The 26912-nt window shown below is 38.6% G+C and overlaps 1 protein-coding gene across 3 annotated transcripts in view; it reads right to left on the bottom strand.

Annotated features, from left to right (window-relative positions):
* Positions 1 to 26912, bottom strand: part of LOC139477956 (uncharacterized) — a 405897-nt gene that overhangs the window by 77182 nt on the left and 301803 nt on the right. For all 3 annotated transcript variants that reach the window (XM_071260404.1, XM_071260406.1, XM_071260405.1), the window contains one exon: positions 24889 to 25003. In XM_071260404.1, the coding sequence (XP_071116505.1) occupies positions 24889 to 25003 (115 nt within the window). The remainder of the gene's footprint in view (positions 1 to 24888; positions 25004 to 26912) is intronic.

Here is a 26912-nt window from a genome sequence, read left to right as displayed (position 1 = left end):
GCTTGTAATCTATGAAGCTTGAGACGATCTACCTTGTAATGTGGAACTCAATCACGTGTTCGGATGTGCAACAAAATGTATAACCCAAAACTTGTGTATTTGTCGTCATTCACTTGATGCTCAGTTAATGAATTTATTACAGGTACAATTAGTGGTAGCACCACTTAGATTACCTGACAAAGGTTCTTATTTGGCATTTATTGTGTCTGGGGTAATTATTCAATCTAAATCCAGGTTTGAAGTGAGGTTATGTAATATGCACGTGGCAGCCCAGCAAGAGATGAATGATCAGTTGATTTACTTTTTTTTGTAAATCAACGGATCGTTCCTAGTCATCAAAGGATTAACAGAAAATACGTTGATTGATTAATCACTGTTATCTTGCACAGTGGATATGTCAAAAGTGAGTGTTTACATGTCTAGGTTTACTAAAACAAAGGGAATACACTCATATCATGGCGTGAAGTGCCGATGTAAAAACAACATACAATTTGTTCAAAGGGTTAACTGATAATACGTTGATTGGTTGCTCATTGTTATCAAACTCAATGGATTTTTAGGAACCGTCGACGTAATGAAAATAGTTGTCACGTGGCCTTTCTCAGCCGACCCTTGAGACTTGACACCCGAAACGATATATATCTTTTAGAATATTTGATAGTTACAGAGACACGTGACATCGAATAAGTTATTTTGTATAGCTGCAGACAAGTGGGATATTATTCCTTTGTGTGGATATTCACGGATACATTCCTCGAATAAGGAAGCTGCCTATTTATACACATAAATTTGGTAAGTTGTAATTATGGTATTTGCATTTTGTTTTCCTTCATTTGAACCGATTCGTTCTTGTTTTTCTATGTCTTTGTTGGGAAATTCTTCAATGCGCGATAGACGTTGTTTTCACAGGTCACTTCCTTTGTAAGCGTGTATAGATTACCGTCAATTTGTAAAATGTGATTCTCTCAGGCAATTTTTAAAATGTGTAAATATTTCAGTCATTTTGACTAAAAAATCTGTCCAGATTGATTAAGACAATCAAAAGGGCCTACAAACATCACAACAGATTATTATGTAGGATTAGAAGCCAAACAACATAGAAATGAACTTTTCAAAGTAACATTTTCAGTCTCTTGGTGATGACATTAAACATCACCATGTTTGGAATTCGTTATCATAATAATACAGATGGAAATGTTTTTCAGTCACTTTGTAAAATAACTGAATATTTAGACGTTTAATAAATATGTTACACATTTTGACAGTAAAAAAATATACACACTATAAAAAAAGCAAAGCTCAGGTGAAATATTTACTTTGTGTTGCAAGTCAAAATAGTGTTTAAACGAAAATCGCAAAATTACCAAGCAAGTGACTTATCAAAACTTCGTCACCATTACCGATGCTACCCACAAAGATGCCTACATTTCCTTATTATCTCGAAAACTGTATTTCATTTTGTTGATCAATGTGACCATACGCTCTTATTACTACCGGTATCCATAAAAGTGACTAATGCGCTTACGAATGGCGCAACAGAGGTTGCGAGCTAGTCTAGATTTCTGCACTACATCCGGGTACTCACTGGGAAAAAACAATAACAAAGGCAACAACCAGTCCCAGGGAATTGCGTTAGATCAGTGCCCCTTTAAGCAAGGAAGAAAAGTTTTCAGAAGGTTGCCAAGTGAAGTAAAAAACCATTATTTTTATCAATGTTTCCACTGCGAATTAGAATAACAGTTAAATGAAACAATGCTAAGTCAAGCAGCTTCTCATTCTGGAGATGCTCACTCACTATATACATGCAGCACTATATGCGGGCAGTTGCTCCCAATGCTTGGGCTTGTAATTTGTGCTGGTTAAGGTTGATGCACAACCACAGGTTTCATTGTTATAGTTATAGTGGTAGTTAGTATTAATATGAGAATCCCCTAACGCCAAAGAAACTAGCCTTGTATGCATGTGCTATGGTATAATGTTATTCTAATAAATAGTTTGTCAGTTATCATGTGTTTGTTAAATTTATCATAAATATAGGCTATCTATTTCAGCGAATTATGCCATATTATTTTAAAAATTTGCACTTTGTGGTAAAAGCTTGAAATTTGGTACCTAGATACATCATACCAATACGTTTAGATTTAGATAGAATGCGAGTGTTGATTTGACCTTAGGCAATCTTGGTGGCCATCTTGAAAAATGGCTGACATTTCTGAAACAAATCTGTTGATGTCTTGGTAACCAAGATAGCTGAAGCCAATTTATTGGTGAGCAAATAAATATTTTTTCTCCAAGTAAGTTAAAAACCTCGACCAGTGTATTAACCCTTGATAATTGGATTTATTCCTGATAATATTGCATCAAGGCTCATGGCAGGCAACTCTCCTATCAGTCACTGTAGAAGTAGAACTCATCCAAGATAAGCTTATTGGGAGTGTTCGTTAAATTGTCTCCGCTGTTGTCTGGCTGAGCACAATAAGGGTTAAAAATACCTAATACTCATATCTTAAGACAAAAAAACTTTTCCATTGCAATTTATTGGTTACATGTTCATGTTCTAGCAACATTCAACACATTTGCACAGTGCAGTACTGCTTAATGCTGCTTTCACGCAATTGCAGCTTGCCAAACAACCTTTTGTGCAGCCACATCACTGTAGTTCTCTGCACACTCTGCTGGCCTGTGGGAGGCTGCGCCACATGACTTCCCATGTTCCTCCATCAGTTCTTGTCCAATCCCATCCTTGTGGTCGTGGTATGTCAACCACTGGTCTAAGAGCCTGGCTCCAACAATTCCCAGCCTGGTGTAGATGGGCAGAATGTGTTGGTGGAATGTTGTTCAAATCCCCCACGCATCGAGGCATTAAACTATGTCAGATTTAGCTCCAAGTCTGAGTTTTCCCATCTGAAAGTGATGGTGGGCATACCTGATTCTCCTGAGAAGAGAAATCATGAAGATTCCAATCACACACTTGACAAGCGATATTAAGTCTTGAAAAGAGATTTCTTTTTCTTTTTAGCGCTGATACAAATTCATGAGCTTTAGTTTTCTGTCGTTTCACTGGTGTACTAAAGAGACAAAGTTTGTTTTTCTTTATTGGGTCGTCTATAGGTTTTGACCTTTCAACAAGGTTTATCAGCAATGTCATGTGTATCAAGTACAAGAAGGTCGTAACTGGATTACTATACTTTTCAATAACAGATTTCAATGAAGTGACATCTCCATTGAAAGCCTTTTGCACACTAGGACGTTGTTCATGATGGTGCATGTGCATCATCAAATGAAACTTCAAAGTCATTGATGAGATGTGCCATTATTTTGCTCATGTGTTTGATCAATAGCAATTCTTGAGTAAGCAGGCACATAAGTTCATTTAATATTATTTACATTAATTTCGGTGAAATCATGTGCGAAGTGATCGGAAGATCATACAACTCACCGTTATTTACAGCAACCATGGTCAGATTACCGCAATTGATGCCTTGAAACAAACTTTAGTTGCCAGAAAATTGATACATATATCATAAAAGTCATATTTGAGGCAATTTGATTATTATATGTCAACATCAAACAATAGTTATCATTGTTAATAATTCTAAGAATACTACTTCTATTAAACATCTGCCATAAATCCTGTATTTTGGCTTCAATCACACAAACTAAAATTTTCAGATTTTCAACAGATGTCCTCTTCACTGTCAATTATACACAACTAGTTGTCGCCAAGTATTCTCGTAAGTACCCAAGCCATGACGTCATAATGGCGGTAACCTCACTTTTTTCCCCCATCTCCTTAATCTGACTAGAGGTAGATGAATTGGGGAGGTGGGAGGGAGTATTTCATATGTAATAGAGGTAGTATTCTTAGAATTATTAACAATGATAACTATTGTTCAATAATTGTTACAAAACTTCTATAGCTATAACATATCTGCCAGAATATACCAGAGGGACCTGGTGGGATCTGCCTCCAGTAAATCCTCTTCTGGAAACCATAATGTACTGATTCTAATCCAACTGAGATTTCCTCTGAAATTCCCCTTGAGGACTTGAAAATCAGAAACTATGTCAATAATCAGCCAAATGTGTGATATTATCAATAGATTTACAGTTATATTAGCTGATTTGACCATAATAAACCTGGATCAGTGACCTATAATAGGGCTTGTCATCCTCCGGTGACCATGATTCCAGTATGATACATCTCCGTGAGGATTGTAGATTAAGCATAACAGGAGCCATGCCGTGGCTGTCCTCTCGGTTGGTTGGCTGGCCGGTGGGTCGGCTGGCTGGGTAATCACGTGGAATTCGTATGACTAGCTTGGGTCCTGTTGGATGGTCAAACGGTAAGCTGTGGTCGGTAGGCTGAGTAGCTGTGGGTGGCTGGCCCGTGTAGAAACGTGTAGATTTCTCAATTAATATGTTGTCGACTTTTTTCTTCGCCGCCTCTCCACTCTTAGCCTTAGTAACAGCCTCTGAAATCTTGGTGTTACTGCATTGCTCTCTTCTCCCTCGTGCAGGTCTTCCCTCTGCACTTCATGCAGTCTTTATGAGGATCTCCTGTGATCATAAACCAATCACACTTCTTACACCCAGAGGTGGAGGGGGACTGCATGGCGACCTCACAAACACCAAACACCAGCTATACTCACGTTCATGTTTTCTCTTCCAGCAGCACTATTACTTTATATATACTGAACAGATAAAGAAACGTCATATTTTTGGATTATTAGGACATAATTGTGCATGATCAAAATTGTTATTTTTCTTCATGATTATGTTTTTTAGACTTTAAAAAAAGCCAGTTTTTGACATTCAACTGATAATACCGGTTGCGTTCGGTGTAACAGTTGTGAACCTTGGTAACTGTGAGATGCCCGTGGGAGCAAGTTGCAAGTGATGCACAGGAAAATTGAAATGCACGTGAAACATGTGCCAGGGTTCTGTATAAGAACCACCTGACACCTACTGAGAATTCAGTTGCTTTGTGATGACAGCGACCATGCCACGACTATCCTCCCAACAATGTGAACAAGCCATCGGATGATTAAATGCCGGACAACGTACCCAAGTCATTGCCAATGCTTTTAACTGCAGTGTACAAACTATTGAAAGACTTCGGATTCGTTACAACAACACCAACAGCACTAATGACTGTCCACGCAGTGGTCGTCGCCGAGTCACAACACCAAGACAAGGTCGCTTCATCCTGCGGCAACATCTGCAGGACAGATTCACCACAGTGGCACAGACAGCTCTTCAGACCATTGGCAACCATCAGTGACCCATCAGTGCTGACACTGTTCGAAATCAGCTTGCCTCCCAGAACCTGTCTTGTCGCCGTCCACACAGGGGTCCAGTGCTCACTCCTCATCATCGTCAGCAACGTCTTGCGTGGGCCACCCAACGACAACATTGGCGGCATCAGCAGTGGAGGACCCACGTGTTCTCAGTGGAGAGTCGGTACTGCATTTCAACCGCAGATGGCAGAGTACGAGTGTGGCGAAGGAGAGGTGTACGTTTTACGGAACAGTGTGTGGTTGAAAGAGACCCGTGGGGAGGACTAAGCATTATGGTATCGGGTGCAATCAGCATCAATCACAAACTTGGACCTGTTGTCTTCCAGAATATTGGCCCAGGCAGAGGCCATGAAGTCACAGCTGCCTGTTACATTGACCCTGGTTCTCCGACCCCACGTTGTACCTCATTTTGCAGGACTCCGAAACCACACCTTCCAGCATGACAACGCCCGTCCACACACTTCCATAGCCACCAGGACCTTCCTCTAACAGCATAACATCCGAGTAATGCCATGGCCTTCACTCGGCCCGGACTTAAACCCAATTGAACACTTGTGGGATGACATCCAAAGACGACTAAACCAGATCCAACCGCGTCCAAGAAATGCAGCAGAATTCAGTGCAGCTTTCCTCAGGGTCTGGGTGCTGATTCCAATGGGGTCTGTAAACTGTTTGTGCCACTCCATGTACAGAAGATGCCGGGCCGTTATCAACGCACAAGGTGGACACACCAGGTACTGACTTTCAGCCTCCATCTGTGAGGATCACGTGATCAGACCCTCGATATGACATTGCAATAACATGACTGACACTCAAACAATCCTTTGAGCCAAAGGTGGTTGTTTTCTGACAATTATTTTTTGCATTATTGACATTTGAATAAACAGTTCACTATTTTCTGTATTCTTGCGACGTTTCTTTATCTGTTAAGTATATATACACTACACTTATGGTTCTTATGATCTTAAATATATAAAGTAAAAGCTGCAACTAAAATAACATGATATTGGAATACATTATTCCTGATAAAATGATAATTTGAGACAAAATTTCTGCTTGCATCAAGATTCTTTGAAGTTGGGTACTTTTTTAACCGAATCACCTGTAGATTGGGAGGAAACGTGTGTACAGCTGATTGCAATTTCCGGCTTATTGTACGAGACAATACACACAGTAATCTTAATCTCTGCATATAAAAGAATGCCTTGGAGAGCAGGAAATACAATCTAAATGGTATTTTTATTGACCAACTTTGTTATACCTTTTGTTCACCTGAATTCGCTGAATGGATACAATGTGTTTCTTTCAAAACGCATAACACTTGATAAATCTTTTGTACATTATGAAATCATAACAACTACTATTCTAATATTTTTTGCAAACTCTGAAACGTGCATCGTAGATCGAGTTAGGTAGGCAGACCATGTACTATTGTGTTGGTCATTGACCACTTTGACTCCACCTCGTCTAAAACCGCTGATCGTCTATAACACTCATCAATTATTTGGACCCCAAAGGTAGCGTTGTACTAAAGGATCATTGTATTCATGCATGGCAGTTTAAACATCATGAACAGTTTAAATTGAATGATTTTGCCAATGAAGCTCTTCATTTATAAAATCAAGCCCCTGTGGTTTTTTCCTAGTCCATTGTGACTGGGCGGTTTTAAGTCAAAATTCTTTCAAATTCTTCGATTTTCTCATAGTAGAGAATAAAAAAATTACTCTCTGAAAAAGCTAGAGCATTAACAATAGCACCACCAACCATCATTGCAACTGATGCCATTTTGTGTTTGAACTATGTTCAACATTATTATAACATAAATATTCAAATCATTTCATTATGTCTTCTGGGATAAGCCCTTGCTTGATTAGCATATCTTTTGTAGCCATAGCTAGACAAACATCTTGGATAATCATACCAATATCATACCCATTAAAATCAAGCATGGGTGCTGGTGCTTTAATAATCATTTTACCTATTCGAGCTTAGCCTATAGTTCAACCACTTACAACTGCTGAATAATACGCTTCGTTTACCAACATTTCACCATCTATAGCTGGAGTCGTCATTTTCCTCTATAGCATAACATGGGGATTTACCTCCAATTGAATTGTGTTCAGTACAGATGTTTTTTTCTCTTCACCATTAGATTTGCCAGTCTTAAACCATATGGCTGCTGTAACAACAGTAGCTAGTGCCTATGGATTCCAATTTTTAACCCGTTCAGTGTGAAGACTGTGTTCAGTATTTGAATTGCATTCAACTACTAGAAGTTTTGCCTTCCTGGCTAAAGCCCCCTTTTGACTTACTGCTACTCTTTTAGGATTTTTAGTCACTCTCACAATTTGTGTTGTTTCTGCTTCCATTATTATTAGGTAGGCACTTATGTTTAAATTGACTGTACATGTACTTAGCCGTTATTTTAGCGGCGGTAAATGGTGCTAAGAACATCCCATGTTGATGGTAAAACTCACAGCTTACTGCACTTAAAGCATGTCCAACAAATGGGTCTTCCTCGAGAGATTTGGATAGATACAGACGACTTTCTGGTGGCATAGGGAGAAACGTACTAGCAACATCTGTGGATAATTGTACCATAGCTGAACCTATTGTTTTAGTCATTGTAGCTCTTAGTCTAGACTCATATCGCGAGTATAGTTTTTAATTACTTCTTCGGGCATGTTATCAATATTTTCAATGGTACAATTTTCCCCTAAATATTGGTTGCATTTCCCACCAGATGCCAAAGCCACAAGTCTTTTGTGATGTTGTTCAGGAGATTTATCAACTATAGGTTCTGTCTCATCTTGGAGCAGTTGTTCAAAACGTTCATCATATTCCATCTTTTTAATGTAATACACTAGCCGATATTTAAGTCTAAAATAATAAAATATGAAACATCCAATACAACCTGAAATAATATAATGTTGCAAAAGAATGAGTCTTTGCCACCACATTATTGAAGACACAAATGGTTGCAAGTGTTCAAATTGCTACATTTTGCTAAGCATTTCCAAATTTTTGCTATATTTTGCTAAGCAGTTGCTACATTTCACTATGTTTTTGCATTAGCAGCTGGTTGGTCAGTTTTTGATACAAGTTTTGAGTGCTCTGTTCCTGCTAACAGTTTTCGAACTTGATCTCACTGACTCTTGGTAGGAATAACATCATTTTCACATAGACATTGCTCAAATGAATCTTGGTCCTTGCAGTAAAACAGTGCAATCGATTGTGTCTGCTTTCTCAGATCTTTCAGGACAGAGTTGTATTTTTTGAGTAAGAACCCAAACAAGTATGTTCCATATCTCAGCTAGAGAATGCAAAATAAGAAAGCATATCTTTCTTCTTGGTAAGTTCTTTACTTGCACTGCAGTCGTCTATTATGAAAAGGGTTGATTCTCATTTAAATAGGTCATGACACAGTCATAAACAGTCTTGTAAACGTACACCTGGATCAACTTTGTTCACCTCAGGACCTCCTTCATTACCCAATCTCTTGATAGGTATGTTTTATTAACATTTATAGTTGGGCACAGAATAATATGCGAGAAAAAATTGTAATAATTTTAAAATATTGAGAATAAAAGCTGCTGTTTTACCACAAACTGTTTGCCCACAGATGATAGCGCAGTGCGGTTCTTTTGGGAATCTTCCATTTTGTATATTCAGCCGCGTATCCATAATCACATACAAATATAAGTCTAATTTACCAGCCATTTCAGCCTGCTAAGTTATAGTATAGTGTAAAGTGACACCCTCACTAGCATTCTCTATTCTCCCACCACTACCGTGTAGTTGGTCATCATCTGAGCCATAGCACATTCTTCATGGTAAGGAATTCATCCATTAATACATCCACAAGAGCCAGATCTTTTGGACTTCTGGACTGGTTGGACTTCTGGACTGGTTTAACTTCCGGACTACACCTTATAGAAGGGATTTTTTAACCTCATCCTACTGTTGATATGCTTGCATGCCTTGTCTATGAAGTTGATTAGGAACAACCTTGATAGTCACTTCTACTTTTGTAATCTCAGGGTTGTAGAATGCCTCAATATCTCTGGAATATGCTGTTAAGGGGTCCTCGAACAACATAAAAATACCCTTAAAGGATCAAGCATGCACATTCAGATTGATGTTTCAAGGCGTATCACTTGTATCCTTGGTGATCTTGCGATGGCAGAGCACATGATTATACAAAATGGCTAAACTTCCAGTACACTGGCTATGGCTTTGTCTCACTAGCAGAACCTACACGCAGTCTCTTTGAATTGCAATTAGTGCTTGTATCAATACCTTGATACTGTAAGTTGTCCTGTTCTTTAGCTGTTCTCCAGAGATCCATACAACAGTAGTAGATATCGCTGTCGCCAATACCCAAGACCTCATTACCACTAATTTTAATCGTGATTTTCTTTACAGTTGCACAACCTATGTTCTGAACAAGCTCCCTGTTGTCATCAGTAGAAGTCAAACTCTGGTAATTGTAAAAGATAGTCGGGTAGTTCCTGGAACTAACACATCATGAGCACCAAGATTACGAAAGTGAACCAGAAGTGTCTGATTCTAATTAATGGTACTTTAACTTGCGCCTGTATTGCGAAGACATTGTGTATATTGAAATTATGTAACCTTATGATTAATATATAAATGGATGATATTAATCTAGATAACCTAACTGATACTATTACAGCCAAAGGAGAGACTGATGAAACCAGCTTTATGAATCTTAATGAGGAACTTTTGCAATCAGCTGTGAATGATTATTACAATGCCTCAAAAGAGGACAAAAAATATGTTACTCCATTGGTCGTGACTATTCCAAGTTAACAATAGATAGTAAAGGAAAACTGCGGCTTCGTGGCTCTCCAGATACTGATCTATTTTGAAACCCCTAGCATTGTCAACAATAGCTGGGTGTTGTGGTTGTATCAGCCTAATTTGTAATGAATTAGGTCTTATAGACTAAGACAACTCACAAGCAGCTTGGAAGCAGCTTTCACTAAGAGAGATGCACTTCATTCACAAATCAGTTGAATTCAATAATGATACTACACTGGCCGAAAGAATTAAAACATTGTTCTGAGAACAGGGATAACCATTACCAGTATTTTAACCACATTGGGATTGATTATATCAACTTTGACTCTAGCGTTAAACTGGAGGCCTTGGTACAGGTGGTGGTACACCTACACCACATAGTGATAAGGATGGTGGAAAAGAGTGGATAAAAAAGCATTTAAAGGCATAAGGAGAAGCTCTAGAAAAGCTCACTGGGAAAGCCGCGTCTGCACTTACTGGTATAACAGGGAGTATTGTATCCTGGCTCTTGAATTTATTAGCTAAGAACACCACTTGGCTTAGTCAAAACTTGTGGGCAGTGATTGTAGCAATTGCTGGTCTGTTGTATGTAGCCGCTAATGACTACTTAACCAAATCATGAGAAAAAACCCTGTGGCTCCACTTACTGTAAGTGCTGTTTTTTCATTGATATGTTGATAGCGATGTATTGTATTGTTTCTTCTGGCAATAAACTCTTCAATGTGATTAATATCTTCCATAATTTTAACCCTTTTATACTCATAATATGAATGTGTCTTTTTGCTTCTATTACATTCTGATTTAGAAAGTTGTTATTAAGCCCTCCCAAAAAGATTTCTTTGTTAGTAAATTGAAGATCTTCCCAAACATTGTTGACAATTGTGCATTCTAGATAAACATGGTATATATTTTCTTTTGTTATTCCACAGAATGAGCAGGTATTGTTGTCGACGAGTTTCATTTTCAACAATGCTCTTTTAGTGTAAATAATTCTGTGAAAGAATTTGAATTGAAAATTTATTAATTTGGTACCCTATATACTTTTTCTATATTGCAAAAATATTTCTCTCCAATTTATGTAATTATTAAGCTCCGATTCTCATTTTTTGCACACTGCTGGTTGATTTACAGAACTAATAATATTATTATAGAACGTCTAGAACCTTTACCCGAAATAAGTAAGTCATGGCAGCGATTGCTTATGTTAAGTGATAAATGTTTGATAACACTAGTTCTGCAAATTGTATCTCTCCATGATATGGGTATATTTAGGGTCAATTGTTAGTAATCAAGTATAGTACCCTTTATATCATACATATTTTTAAGTTTGGTAAAAGGTTTAAGTCCTTATGCGTTGCATATATCTTTAACATAATATATTCCCTTCTGATACCAGTTATTGATTATAAAATCTGGGTATTTGAATTGATGATTCAGCCACAGTGGTTGCATAAGGATTTTATTTATGTTTTCATCGTTTAAGATGAAATTCTTAATGTATTTTGACCAAGCATCCAAAGCGAGCGTCTTTCAAACAAGAGGGCTCTGAGAGCACAACATCCCCCGCATGAATTTTTTTAACAAGTCAAATGAAGCTCCGTAAAACAGGGGCAGTAACTCTGTCTAAATTAGTCGAAATGAAACTGGACTGCGATATGCGTATCATCAACATGTCAACATCTTGTGTGTAGAGTGTCAGGGATATTCTCTGGAAACTGTAGGAGGAGTTGATTTCACAAGCTTAGTACCCTCTCTCACAATTAGGCAAATGAAACTCCGTAAAACAGGGGCAATAACTCTGTCACAATTAGTTGAAACAAAACGGGACTGCTATATGCGTATCATCAACGTGTCAACATCATGTGTGTAGAGTATCAGGGATATTCTCTGGAAACTGTAGGAGGAGTTGATTTGAAAAGCTTAGTACCCTCTGTGGGACGGACAGACGAATGGACGGACGCACTGCGCTACAACATAATTCCCCTTCGGCCATTTCTGGCCCGGCGGGGGATAAAAAGGATTTTCAACCTAAAACTTTTTCCTAATATTAGCACCCAGTTGGAAGCCGCAAAGGTAATATGGTGTTTTTTTTAAAGGTGTCATTTAAGAGCAGTTATCTTTAAGGAGTCAATGAAAGTTCTAATATTTAATATTCTAAGTCCACCCTCTTCGTATTTCCGAGTTAGATTGATTCTTTTAATCTTATCCTTCTTAACATTTCATATAAACTTAAAAAATACATCGTTTATCTCTTTTGTAAATTCTTTTGGAGGGTTTGGGAGATATATTAGTATATGAACTAGTGTTGCTAATGCCAATGTTTTAATTACAGTAATTTTGCCAATCAAAGGGGCACTGATCTAAAGCGATTCCCCGGGACTGGTTGTTGCCTTTGTTATTGTTTTTTCCCCGTGGGTACCCAGATGATACAGTAAAAATCTAGACTAGTTCGCGACCTGTGCTGCGCAATTCGTGGGCGCATTTGTCACTTTTAATGATAGTATAACGGCGTATGGTCACATTGATCAATAAAATGAAATACAGTTTTGGAAATAATAAGGAAATGTAGGTATCTCTGTGGGCAGCATTGGTAATGGTGACGAAGTTTTGTTAAAAAAAAAGACTTGTGAAAACGTCTATCGCGCATCGAAGAATTTCCCAACCAAGACGTACAGGAACAAGAATAAAATCTGTTCAATGCTACAGCAAATGAAGGAAAACAAAAGGCAAATATCATAATTATAACCTACCAAATTTATGTGTGTAATTTTAGGCAGCTTCCTTGTTCGATGAATGTATCCGTGAATATTCACACAAAGGAACAATATCACAAACATCTGCAGCTGTAGAAAGAAACGTATTCGATGTCACGTGTCTCTGTAACAATCAAATATTTTAAAATATATATATCGTTTCGGGACATTATAACCCGTGTTTGTTTCTCAACTGATCACTTAGATTGTTTCAGGTGTTTCACATAGGTGTCAAGTCTCAAAGGTTGGCTGAGAAAGCCCACGTGACAACTATTTTCATAACGTCCACGGTTCCTAAAAAAATCCATTGAGTTAGATAACAATGAGCAATTGTTGTTTTTACATCGGCACTTCACGCCATGATATGAGTGTATGCCCTTTGTTTTAGTAAACCTAGACATGTAAACACTCACTTTTGACATATATACTGTACAAGATAACAGTGATTAATCAATCAAAGTATTTTCTGTTAATCCTTTGATGACAAGGAATGATCCGTTGATTCACAAAAAAGTAAATCAACTTGCTTGGCTGCCACGTGCATATTACATAACACACATTTCACCTCACTTCAAACCTGGATTTAGATTGAATAATTACCCCAGACACAATAATTTCCCAATGGGAACCTTTGTCAGGTAATCTAAGTGGTGCTACCACTAATTGTACCTGTAATAAATTCATTAACTGAGCATGAAGTGAATGACGACAAATACACAAGTGTAGGGTTATACCAGAAAACGTGGATGACAACAAGGGAGTAGTAATCGTATTATCGACGCAATCCGAAATCCGAAAATGCTTTCACTGCATGTATACTTTCTTTTATTATTAAAATATAACCATCTGGGGTATTTCCAAATGACGACTTCCGATGAGCTCCGCCGTTCTTTTGTCTGTTTGTTTAAGCTGAAGAAATTAATTAACATGCATCCTTTTTCGAAATCTTTATAGATCACGGTTAACCAATCAGTGATCAAAAATGTTTAAAACAAATATTGCCTCCAAGTTTATTTAGCTGTCCTTGCAGACGGTAGCCCGTCTCTGGTCACGCTCAGTTGCGTTGCGTATCATCCGGGTACTTACGGGGAAAAAACAATAACAAAGGCAACAACGATCCCGAGGAATTGCTTTAGATCAGTGCCCCTTTAAAAGTAAGGTTTCACATTCCCCAATTTGAAAGAATTTTTTTCATTGTCTCAATTGTTTTCTTTTGTTTATCACCCAAAGATCTGTTAAATGGGGATTTAGTGTAATTCCTAATACTTCAAAGTCTCCATATTCCAGTCTAAATATAAGTCTCAATTGGGATTTTGTTGACTTCCTGCCATTGATCCTATCCATATTGCCTTAGTTTTATCGATATTTATCTTTAGTTCAGACATATTGTAAAATCGAACAATAGTTATCATTGTCATAATCCTAAGAATACTATCTCTATTACATCTTTTCCATAAATGCTGTATTTTGGCTTAAGTCACACTAACTAAAATTTTCAGATTTTCAACAGACGTCCTCTTTACTGTCAATCACACAATTAGTTACATACACAATATAGCACTATATCAACCCAAGCTTTGACGTGAGTAATGACAGGAACCTCACTTCTTTCCCACATCTAACCACTAGAGGTGTATCATAGTTAACATTTATACTAAGTTATCTTATAATAATAAGATCTACATCAAGTGCTTTTATGAGTTATCATGGTGTAATATTTATACATCATTTCATATAATTATAGTTTAGCAAGTAATAATTATCATTAGGTAAAATGCATATATATAAAATATCAGTAGTTTCAGTTATAGCTTTTTAGATGGTTGCAAGCCTAAGGAGCGCATCTGCTAGACATACTATTCAATAAGACAAGGGTTACGTCTACATAGTTTAATTACTTACTTACTTACTTTGGAGATTTAACGTGCGCTTTCCGACTGATGTGTATTTCGCACACGGGCCCGGCCAGGCCATTTAAGTTTAGTTTAATTGATTTGAAGCTTTTAGATAAATGCTAGCCTAAGGTATCAAGATCATATCTCCCAGACAAAGGATATTTATTTAAGTATATCTGTCATCACCTACCGGGGTATATTAGAATAACATTACTTCAATTAAGACTCATTAAGGATTAGCCCCCATACAAGCTCGTCTATAGGGCATTAAGGATTAGCCCCCACACAAGCTCATCTATAGTGACACCCTAATCTCTTTCAAAGCATCCAGTAAATATATCAACAAGATAAGTGCCAGTCCTTTTTATTGTTCAATTTTTTGTTAAATACATACTGTAGGCAGGTTTTAAGCAGAGAAGGGGTTTGACTCTCTTACCAAGCAGACCTCTCTCCCACAGCCCAGAGTGTGTACCGACTCTCTGTGGCACCCTCAGTTATTATTTAAGTATATTGTAAATTGTTAATTGTTCTTGTAAATAAAATTGTGATTAGTCTCCTGTGACTCTGGCTCTTTGCTGACTAATTCCCCAAGAAAACCAGCACGTCATTTGGAAGGTATTGTTCACCCAGAACAGTTCCATGATAGGTGGATGCATTGGGGAGGTGGGTGGGAGTACTTCTGATGTAACAGAGGTAGTATTCTCAGAATTATTAATAATGATAACTATTGTTCGATAATTCTTGCGAATCCTCTACCTCTATTACATTTTTGCCAGAATATACCAGAGGGACCCGGAGGGATTTGCCTCTAGTAAATCCCTGTGAAATTGACAGTAACCCTCTTCTGGAAACTATTTATTCACTGATTCTAATCCTGACTTGAGATAATTTCCTCTGAAATTTCTCCTGATGACTTGAAAATCAGAATGCATCAAGAATCAGTAAAATATGTGATACCTTCACTAGAACTACCGTTATATTTGCTGATCTTGAGAGTAATAATGATGTCATTTCTGGTCTATTTCTACCAAATGACATCATTCTTTGTTAAATTTGGATTTGTGACACTAATACCGGTGCTGACGTCACTTCCAGTTGTGACGTCACTTCTGGGTTTTTATTGGATAATGACGTCTTTTAAGGCCTTTTTCTACCAAAAGATGTCATTTCCTGATTAGATGGACCTTGTACTGCTATTTCCAGTGCTGGCGTCAATGCCGGTTATGATCTCACTTCCAGTGATGATGTCACTTAAGGTCACTGGAGGCAGTTGATGCTCAAGGTGCTCCTAATCCATCCTCCACCTTATAGACAGGATACTCAAGGGTGTATTCACCCTCTGATGCTGCTGGTGTCAGATCCTCGCCGGATCACTATAGAGGTTCTTCCATTAGTAGACTTAATTCTGGCACATGGCAAATAAGATCTTGCTGTCGGCAAGGATGTTCATTTTCCCGGGAATATATCTCCCTTTCATCCAGCAGTTGGGGGAGTCTGCCAAGGCAAACAATCGTGTAGTCTCTGTCATCAGGGAGTTGGATCTGTGGTGTGGTGTTGGCTATGAGAACTGATGATAGATGAAGTTGTGTTTTCCATTCCAGGATGGTGTAATATATGATGGAGTCTGCCAAGGCAAAAAATCATGTAGTCTCCATCATCAGAGAACTAAATCTGGTTCCCCCTTGTTTCTGGATGTAAGCCACTACTCCATGGTGTTGTCTGTGGCTATGAGGATGGATGATTTGGAGAGACGTATTTTCCATGACAGGATGGCGTAATAGATGGTCTTCATTTCCTTGCAGTTGATATGAAGGATCATCTCTCCATTGCAACTGATAAAGTCAGCTTGTCCATTTCAGTCGAGTCTCCGCCTGTGTCGGGACATGACGAAATGTGGAAAACTGTGTTGTCAGCAAACCAATGCCAAAACCCTGGTAGACACACCCATTCTGTATCGAGGAGTGGTTGTGGGAAGAATTCTACAATGTATCACGTAAGAACAGGCTGGATATAAGAAGGTTCTGAAAGATCGTACCATACAAATCGTTTCCATCCCTTAGGCGTTCCCGTTGTTATATCCGGGGATGATAGGGCATGGTGTCAGTGTTCATTGGGCGTGCAGGCATCAGATGTCCACTGTAGTTTGTGAACCGGCCACATTGATGTACAGCGACAGGCGTCTGGTCGAGTGGTCGCAATGTTATGCATAAGCGATCATGCAAGCCAGTCTGTACAAATATACTCCACAAATCCCATTAGGTCAGTTGAGCTGATTATGGTCGAAGATGTTTACAGTCAGAAATCTTGACACATAACATGTAATTCCTCCTGCACAGTAAACTTTAACCCTGTATGCTGAGTTGACTACGTTCAAGCTCCTGTGATTGACAAACCCCCAGTGGTGTGCCTGCATAACTTGGCAAAGGCAAATGTCTGGCGGATGTGTTGAGATGATGTAGGAGCATTACATCCCCCATATTCCGGCATCTTAGGTGGTGAATTTTATGTCATAGGAGGTTGGAGTACAGGCATGAGGTGATATAACTCCTCTCGATGAGTTCCATAAAAGTATATCCCTCTGTCGACAGCCTGATTAATCTCTTCATAAAACTTGGGAGGGTGGGGGGTGGGGTGGAGTGGTGGTGGATATTCATAACAGTCCGTATACTCCATGTGTTCCCCGTGCAGTTCATCATCCGCTGGTGTACAGGATTGGATTCTGGTATGATTAAGGTCTGTGTGGCTTGTGATGGCTGCACATGTATAACAGAAGCCGTACGGTAATCCTCAACTTGGTTGGCTGGCTGGTCGGTTGGGTTGCCGTGGAGTCCATGCGGCGACTGTACAGTGTCTTTCATGGTAGGGAAAAGCTTGTAAGCTTATACCTGGCTAGTCTGACGCTTGGTAGGCCAGATGGCTGTATGGCTGATCAGTTGGTCGGACAGCTGGCTGTCCGACTGACTGGCTGACTGGACGGTTGGCTCATTAAATAACAAACAAACAAACACTAACACTGCATCTACCAGGAATATATCCGGTCTGATTATCATGAATTAGGACATTGATGGTTTGTTTAATTCTATTTGTTATGCAAGCACTTATTATCTTGTACAAAGCATTTAATAACTATATGGGTTTCCAGTTTTTCAGCAGGCATTTGTTTTCTGTTAGGCTTGTGGATACATGTCAATAACTCCTCTGTTCATGGTTATCATCATAGAATTAGTTTCGAAAGTTTCATTGATGTATCTCTATATTCATATTTTCATGTCTTTCCAGAAAAAATGAAAAATTCTATCAATCTGGACCAAGAGTCTTATTATTTTTCATAGATTTTAAAACTTGTGCTATTTCATTCCATTCCAATTCATTTTCCAATTCATCTGCTATATCTGTATTTAAAGTGGGGTAACAATGTGAACAATAGCTGTCTTCGTCTATGTCACCAGTGGACAGCACAAAGTAACACAAAGTTCCTTAAACAAGAAAACCAGCATTAACATGACTTACAGTTTGAATCAACACATGAATATGCAGACTGATACTGCTTCCCACCATGGTTGTCGGTACAATTAACATGTGTTTGCTCTCCCTAACCCGACAACATGTAATGCCTGTGTACGACTAAAAATAGGATGAGACAGCCAAATTGAAAGAGTAGTCAGTTTAAGTAATGTTTGCTTGTAAAACATGGATTTACGTGATGCATTTGAAATTTATCAAGCAGCCTAACAAAATTCTGATTGTGGTATCTTGGCTATTACGAGTTATGTCCTTTCTATGCCTCTCCTATTGACCAATCAGATTCAATCTCTTGTATCACTTGCATTTGTTTTAAACAAAACAGTGGCGCCCAGTCAAAACGATCTGATCAATAATCAAGATCTATATTGTGATAAAACGAGTCTTACATCGAGAAGTGCATCAAATCACGTGAGCACCTTGATTAAAAACATGAAAAGATTTAGAAAATGTCTGTTGACAACGAGTTAGCGGTGCACATGCTTTGCAAATCCTGCAGTTGACCGAAATCTGCATGACACTCTACAAACCAGATTTTGATTTCGATGCGCGATTTTGATTGGACTATGCATAGACTCGTTAGTCCAGCCAAAATCTAACTCCAGCATAGTTCGGCAAGGGTGGAAACTGGAGTTTTATAGTCAGTTAACTCACATGCCTCGGGAAGATGATTTAAGTTATAATATAGTTTCTTTTCTATATTTAATATGTATGTTACACTCCCGGGAATAACAAATGGCCAGTCTATGCAACTTCTTAATGCGATTGATAACTCAGTGAAGCAGCTTGAAGTTGCTCTCTATGATATAACATATCACCCACAGTGGACCAATATAAGTACTGCGGAAGGTAATAATAAGATATTACTAAACAAATTATCTGATAGATATTATAGTGTGTGCACTGAAATTTTAAAGCCTTTTGGAGCTAGTATCACACTAAATGAGTGAAATGAAGTTTATTACAGAGCTCAAAGTTACTGTATTAGATATGAGACATCAACCTGTATATACAGGATACCTGAGTGCGTCACTCAATATCATAAATAATGGATGATTCTGCAGGCCCTGGAACGTATCACCTTAGACAATGTAATTCAATTGCACTTTCTGATCTTGGCGACACAGAAGGATTTGATAAACCAGAAATTGGGTTTAACATCGTGTCGAAGATTATTGTACTTACATAGCGACATGCATGCACATGTATATGTGTGTGTGTGTGTGTGTGTGTGTGTGTGTGTGTGTGTGTGTGTGTGTGTGTGGCTGCTTGTACCAGTCCGGACAGATGCCGATTTATGGTACTAGCCCACTGAGATACCATGCTGCAGTTTAACATGAATACCTCACTCAGACACAGTATACTGACTCAAAGCCGACCAGTCCTTGTTTTAGCCCCTTTATGCTGAGTGCCAGACAGGGTAACAACAAGTACCATGTTTTAACGTCATTTGGTATGATACGGCCAAGGATCAAACCCCAGAATTCCGCTCACTAGGTGGACGCTCTACCACCAGACCACGGTGGCGGTCCTAATATCACAGCACCTAATCTAGAGATTTAAATGATGTATATAAATATTGTCCACACTCATGATAAATGGACTATGCTCGAAACAAAAACCGATGTGATGTGATGACGACTGGTAAGGTACATCATTTAACTAAGATAATGAATAGTGGGATTTTACTTGGGACTTATATTCCTTCAAAACAAAAGAGTGTGTTCGCTGCTTCCCTATCAGAGAAACCAGGCCATATGTTATTGAGTCGCCCAGCAGTAAAAGATAATCAGTTTAAATTACTGAATTCAATGATGTATTAAATAACTTGAACAGAACCAGAACAGGCCCTTGATGTATTACCAGGATTAAGTCTTAATTGGCTTAAAAAACATGAACGTCAATATTACAGTACAGGAAGAGCAGACTTTTCAATCCTTGAAGGGGTCCAAGTTATAGCTGGGAGCATTTGGCTGACTAAGATATTTATGCCCTCTAAGATACATCTAATAAGGTCAATGTGTAGTCTGAAGACATTGACAGACTATCAGTTGAAGACTCTTGTATTATATTATTTGTTATGGGTTTATATGCTGTGCTCGGTGATGCATCTGAAAAGATGGATACTGTTGATGGATTTCGATTACATCAAATAAGTGAAATAAAACATGAAATAGAGAAGGAGTGTGATTCTAGAATTGGATTATATAAAAAGTATCACAGAGCTGTGAATGCTCTTGACAGAGTTCACGCAGCAATTACAGTAGCTAGCATGGTGCAGCTGGTGTTGGTTTATTATCAACTATAATCTCTGCGTCTATCATACTCGGTATGGAAGTAGTGGTGGGAGTCTCTGCAGTGGCAGGAATAGCTCTTAAATTTATTTCTTGTCAGTTGCAAAAGAAAGCATTAAAACATGACAGTATTCGTGTGTTAGTTGAAGCAAAGATAAATACCATTGAAGACCATATCTCAAGAGCACTAGCTATCTGAGGAAGAATTTCGTTTAGTGTTGTCAGAACTCACAAAATACAACACAATGAAGCAGGAGATTCGATCCAATTCTCGTAAAACTAGTGGCATTAGTGAAGATGAGGAAAAAAAGTTCATAGAACTGGGGAGACAACAAGCATTCCGTGCCAAAACCAAAGAAGATAAAAGGGAGATTAAGAATAAATAGTTTCCACGATAAAGAATGGCATGTTGATACATATTGACACCATACATGACAAATTAATGATTGTCATCACATAATTCACATAAACTTAGGACCCCCATAGAAGCATGGCGTGGTCCAGTAGCCCGATCATCACAGACCCGTGAAGATTCCGGGGGTAGCATAGGTCTTCAGCAACCCATGCTTGCCGTAAAAGGTGACTATACTTGTCATAAAAGGGGACTAACAGGATTGGGTGGTCAGGCTCGCTGACTTGGTTGATGCATGTCATCGATCCCAATTGCGTGGATCGATGTTCATAATATCAATCACTGGATTGTCTGGTCGAGACTCGATTATTTACAGACCGCCGTCATATAGCTGGAATATTGCCGAGTGCGGCGTTAAACAACAAACCAACAACAACAACAACAATCATCTGTACTACTGCTTTCCATTTATGATCAAAGAGAGCAGTATGATGTGTTTCCGTAATTGACAGAGCCACACTCCAAGAATATCCTTTGGCAATCAAGGATTTCTGAAGATGCGCCAAACACAGACATGGATTGTCTCTGGTGACGAATGTAGCTGGTTTAAGTGGATCTGAAGCAGTAGATCTTCTTGAAAAGGTAGAAGATGGTGCTTCGATCAGCGATGTTTTTGAAAGTGGTGATCTAGCTCACTGGCCAGATGGGTGCGACCAAAACCAGCTGGAGTCTCTTGGTGTCAGAGATCTTGTGAAGCACCTAAGGAAGAAGTTCTGTACAAGTGATATCTAGAGCATCATGATCCCATGCAAGTGAGTATTGGAGTGGCAGTATCTTGTTTATGTAACACACATCTGATGCATTGTCTGCTTGGATCAGTCATGATGACTGTAGTACCTCCGCCCAGCTAATGCTGCCCCATGGGTCTTAGACCATCATCTGCAGCTCACTAACCAGGCTGGCTCGTCAGTGCCATGGAAATGGAAGTGATCCCCTCACAATGGCTCCAGTTCATTGGAGCATTGTTCGAAACCAAGGCAGGCAAGATGTTTGTTCCACCGGACAGGTCAGTGAAATGTCACCAGTATCACTGCCTAATCTTACCTACTCAATTAATGAGCATGTCCTTACTGTGAGCAGAGTAAGATATTCCTATTTGTCATGTGATACAAATGAACCAGATTATGATTGAGTTTATAAGTTGTGTTTGATCTGTGCTCGGTTGCTTGAGTTCCATAAACAAATCTTTGGAGCAGTCTTTTAAATGATAACGCATGAATGCATCAAAGAATAAGAATGTAATAAAACGATTAACTTCTCCATAACATGAGTATAATCCTACATGTAGTATACAATAGGAAATAATTAAATTTTTGTTGTGTTCATTGTAATTCCTGCATTCTGATTAGCTGAACTGCTCACGTGTTATTGCATTCACTTCCGAATGAATTAAAATATTAAGCCACGCCCACCAAGGCGAACTACTTTTGTTTCTACGGAATATTGGGGAGTCCCAATATAACAGTCAAGGGAATTCCCTCTCTGCTCGAGTGAATTGTCATGCACAGGACATGTAGCGAAATTCATACATTTTCATTGTGCAAACTACCCTTTGTGACTGAAGGCCGATAAAGAATGAAACCACAAACGTGCAGGCTCGCAGGTTTTTTGTCTGCTCGCCTGGGCTCTACAAACATCATGTTTTAAGGGTTCATTTCTAACCCACATTTTTCCAACTGTGTCTTCCCATTCTCAGGGAACTAATGTCTGAATCTGGCGGTAACTGACCATGTCATTTGAAACAGCCACCTTCTTCCAGACTTACTTGTTCTGGTTCGTTACAGACTGACTGTTGCAGTTCTTCACGCCTCTTGCCTTGATTGACAGGTCCTGTGCACTTTGTTTTGATCCTACTCTCCGTTGATTGGCTACTGACTTTGTGGGTTTGTCAAGTTATGTGCATAAGTTAAACAATCACCTGATTCATGTCACGCCACAGTATGTACTCCTACTACTGCAATGTTTATCAATCTCGTCAATCTCGTCACACGTTTTCATTGTCGAAATTAAAAAATAACCATGTGCAAACTTTTGTAAGAATCTGCTAACACGAAGCACCCCAACCTCTTTAGATTTGTGGAGCTGGTATAAGGGATTGAGAAGTCAGAAGGTGCTAAGCTGACACAGATAGACTTTGGTGCTGCCTCCCCACCCAGAAGTCTGAGGGGAGACTGCTGTGTCTGAAGGAGAAAATGAGCAGTTGGCAGAAAACTCCTCTTGAATTTTTGGATTGCAGTTGGACGTTTGCTGAGATTTAATAAGATAATACAGTCATCCCTTGCCATAACATGGGTTTCAGGGTCCATGGGTGACCATCTACGTTATCAAACATCCGCGTTATTCTTAATATGGAATGTAGGTCAGTAATATCGTATTTTCTTGTGCATAGTGCTCACTTGAGTATAATTACTATTTATTGTATTGTGGCCAGTCAAAAACTATGTCATATCGCCTCAGGTGAATGAACAAAAGATAAACTTTGTCAATGAAAATTGCGATTAAATAGTAAGCATTAATAGACATGAATTTTTATAAACATTTATTTGTATTTCCTGTAATGCTAAGCATTGTTTTATATGCAAAGATTAAAATTACTGTGGGCAGTTGGATCGTTAACTAAGCCAGAAATAGCAATCAGCTGTGTACACATGTTGTGTCTCAATCTAACAGTGATTCAGTCAAAAACATAACAAATAATAGAAGAAGTTTTGTGCAATGATAAGAACAAATAGTATTTGAAACTGTTATTATGCCACAAATAATATTTCCTAATATGATGTTATCTCAGTACTGCTTTCTCTGTACATGAATTTAAATTAATAGAAATAAAATTAAACGCAGCATTTTGTTATTTTGAGGATACATTTTAAATATGGAACAGTTTGACAGGTCACCGTCAAGTCTTGTGTAGCCATTTTCATCACAAAAAACAAAATGTTACATAATAGTCAAACTACAACAAATATGACTTTTAACCCGTCAAAGTATGGCAATTATGATATATGTATCAATACTCTGACATCCAAAGTTTGTTTCAATGGGCTTATAGCAGTAATCTGACCGTGAATGCTGTGAATAAGTGAGTTAATGCAGTAACGGTGTGGGGTAAAGTGGTCCCCATGGAAGTAAGGTAAATGGAAGCTGCAGGTGTTTAGAATACTGCTTCACACACAATTTCACCAAAATTAATGTAAACACATTTCTGAATGAAAATGTGACAAAACTATAATAAAATAGACTGTAAACATAAGTCCAAAAATCCAGATGGATATAATGAACATTTATATGTTCAGTCCAGCTGCTAAGATTAACTTGTGTACGTATTGGTTGATATGCTATTTCTGATGATGTGAAAATGTGTCTTTGAGCTTGGATAAGCAGTTTAATGTCTTCAAGATCAGATGAGCAGTCTCAGTTGGTGTAGCTTAGATTCAAAGCATCGCAAGCATGTGGGATATATGTCTGTCAGCTATTTCCTTTATACATTGTTGGGTCAGACATTCCCCAAAGTATTTCCTTTAGGTAATGATTTGAAGGTTCAAATTGGAGAGGTCGTCTTTCAAAGGTTAGATAATTCCCATAATACATTGTATATGATATGATTAGCACCACTACTAGCTGCACATGTACCAAGTTTCATTACATTTTGAGCAAAAATTCCTGAGTAATGGCGATAGATATGTTTTCAATCAGATTTGAACATCTTGATCAGGTGTAATCATTAATTGGTATAAGAAGTATGTGAAGATGCAGCTGGCGCTGTTGACATAGACAAAGATAGTGGGTAAATAGGCCATGACATGAGCTTACTTAAAAGTGGACAATTTGACACAACCTATAATATTTTGTTGGAGGGGAGCTCACTTAAAGAATGTAGGGAATATATACCTTCATCTGCCAGGACAGCTAACGCCGCTGTGATGTCTGCATGTGCAGATGACTTTGTCCTCACATCAAGAAGACACCAGCACAGTGCCTCTAAACATTCACTTTCTAGAACTGCCTGAAACAAACACAAACCTCAAGTTGAGTGTCATTCAGAATGAATACCAGATAAATTACAGTAGCCAGATATATGGATCAAATTTGCATAACTGAATTTATGTCTCAATTAACATGAACCTAAACTGTTTGAGCACATTTAAGGGCAAGACACAGAGCAAAAGGCACTGAAGCTCAAACTGTATTTCTGTATTGATGAATCATGATGCTCATTTGTACTAACTGTTCCTGCACATACACTATTCTTTCTGAAAATAACAGCAACACCACATTCTAAAGTAAATGGAGCAATTACAAAGGTGAGCTTAAATCGAAGAAATTGCATAAAGATGAAACATTTTGTTGTTGACTTTACATGGTGTCATAGAAGTGTATCCACAAAAAGTTGAGTCAACAGAGAGAGCAAATTGTTTTGCTGCGACTAGTCAGTGCAATAAGCAAAGGTCCATGTCTTTTGGAAAATGGAAAACTTGAGGAACATTCAGTAATCAAGTAATTGCAGGAAAAGGGCTCAACACCAAAGCCCAATCATAAAAGATTTGAGTACAACACTAGGGAAGGATGTCCCTTCCTATGCGAAAATAAAGTGTTGGGAAGCAGAGTTTAAACATGGCAAGGAGAGCCTTGAAGTTGCCCCACCACCCCGGAAGGCCTGCGAGAAGTGATCCTAAGAATCCATGATATGGTCATAACCGACTGGTGAATGACTGAGTGTCGTACAGCTTGGTGAGTTGGCATTTTCAAGGAGAGAGTACATCGCATTAGCAGAAAAACAGAAACTTTGACAATGAAGAAAGTATCAGCTTGTTGGGTTCCAAAGCTTCTGACATCTGATCAAATGCACCAGGCACAACAGGTCTCATGGTAATCTCGCTCTGGTGGAAGCTGATCGTGGATAGTTCTTGCAATGATTTGAGTCACTACCGCTGGAAAGGTTATGGTATCGTTGTTCTGGGATGCCTGGGGTATCCTCATGGTAGACAAAAGTCAATACCACAAACAGAATATATTACGGTAGGCTGCACTTTTGAGGTAATTTCAATGTGACATTAAGACTAAGAGACATGGGAAGCAGAGCTTATGTGTGCTCTTCCATCAGGACATTGCGCTAGTGCACAAATTAGTCCTTGCCATGGCTTGCAATATTGATACAGCAGTGGTAAATGCTGATATTCCATTGCTGCTCAGTAAAGCCTCAGTAAAGAAAGCAGGCACTGTGCTAGATCTTAGCAAGGACGCTGCTTGGATGTTTGATGAACAAGTCACTTTACAATTCACATCAAGTGGAAATTAGTGTGTTGATATCCTGAATGAGGAAAATGATGTGACTTTTGGCAAGGCTGAAAAAATGAGCAAGGATAAACAAAGGTACTGACTTAGCTACACAAACAGTCTGGACATGCCTCTTTGGAAAGGTTGAAAAAACTTGTTTAAAGTGCGGGCACAGACAACAAAGAGACATTTAATTTGCTGTAGCAAATCTTTGAAAATTGTGACACTTGTTTGAAAAACAAAAGACCAAGTCCAAAGTCTGCTACTGGGTTTCCTAGTTGGCTACAGAATACATCAAGGCTGAAACTTTTGACCTGCATGAACGTGGACATAGTGTGTGGTACCCGCACATTATCATTGAGTTTACATGCTTCAGTGCTGGTTGCATTATGAGAAAAAAAGCAATCATTATGATCAAGGCAGTTTGTAAACAAATTTATTCAAATTTGGATAAGTGTACATCCTACCCCCATGGACCTATTAAGTGCCCATGCTGCCCCCAAGAAGTTATACAGCGACAATAGAGGAGTTCAACAACAAGGAAGTGTGAGATTCAGATCAAAACTACATCTACGTACAGCACTTGGAGTAATAGTCTCCTGGAACAACACAACCAAACTCTAACAGACGTACTTCTC

The sequence above is a fragment of the Haliotis cracherodii genome, unplaced genomic scaffold (assembly GCF_022045235.1).
Source record: "Haliotis cracherodii isolate W230 unplaced genomic scaffold, xgHalCrac1.p SCAF_1, whole genome shotgun sequence".
NCBI lineage: Eukaryota > Metazoa > Mollusca > Gastropoda > Lepetellida > Haliotidae > Haliotis > Haliotis cracherodii.
This window is presented reverse-complemented; position numbering and strand designations above follow the sequence as displayed.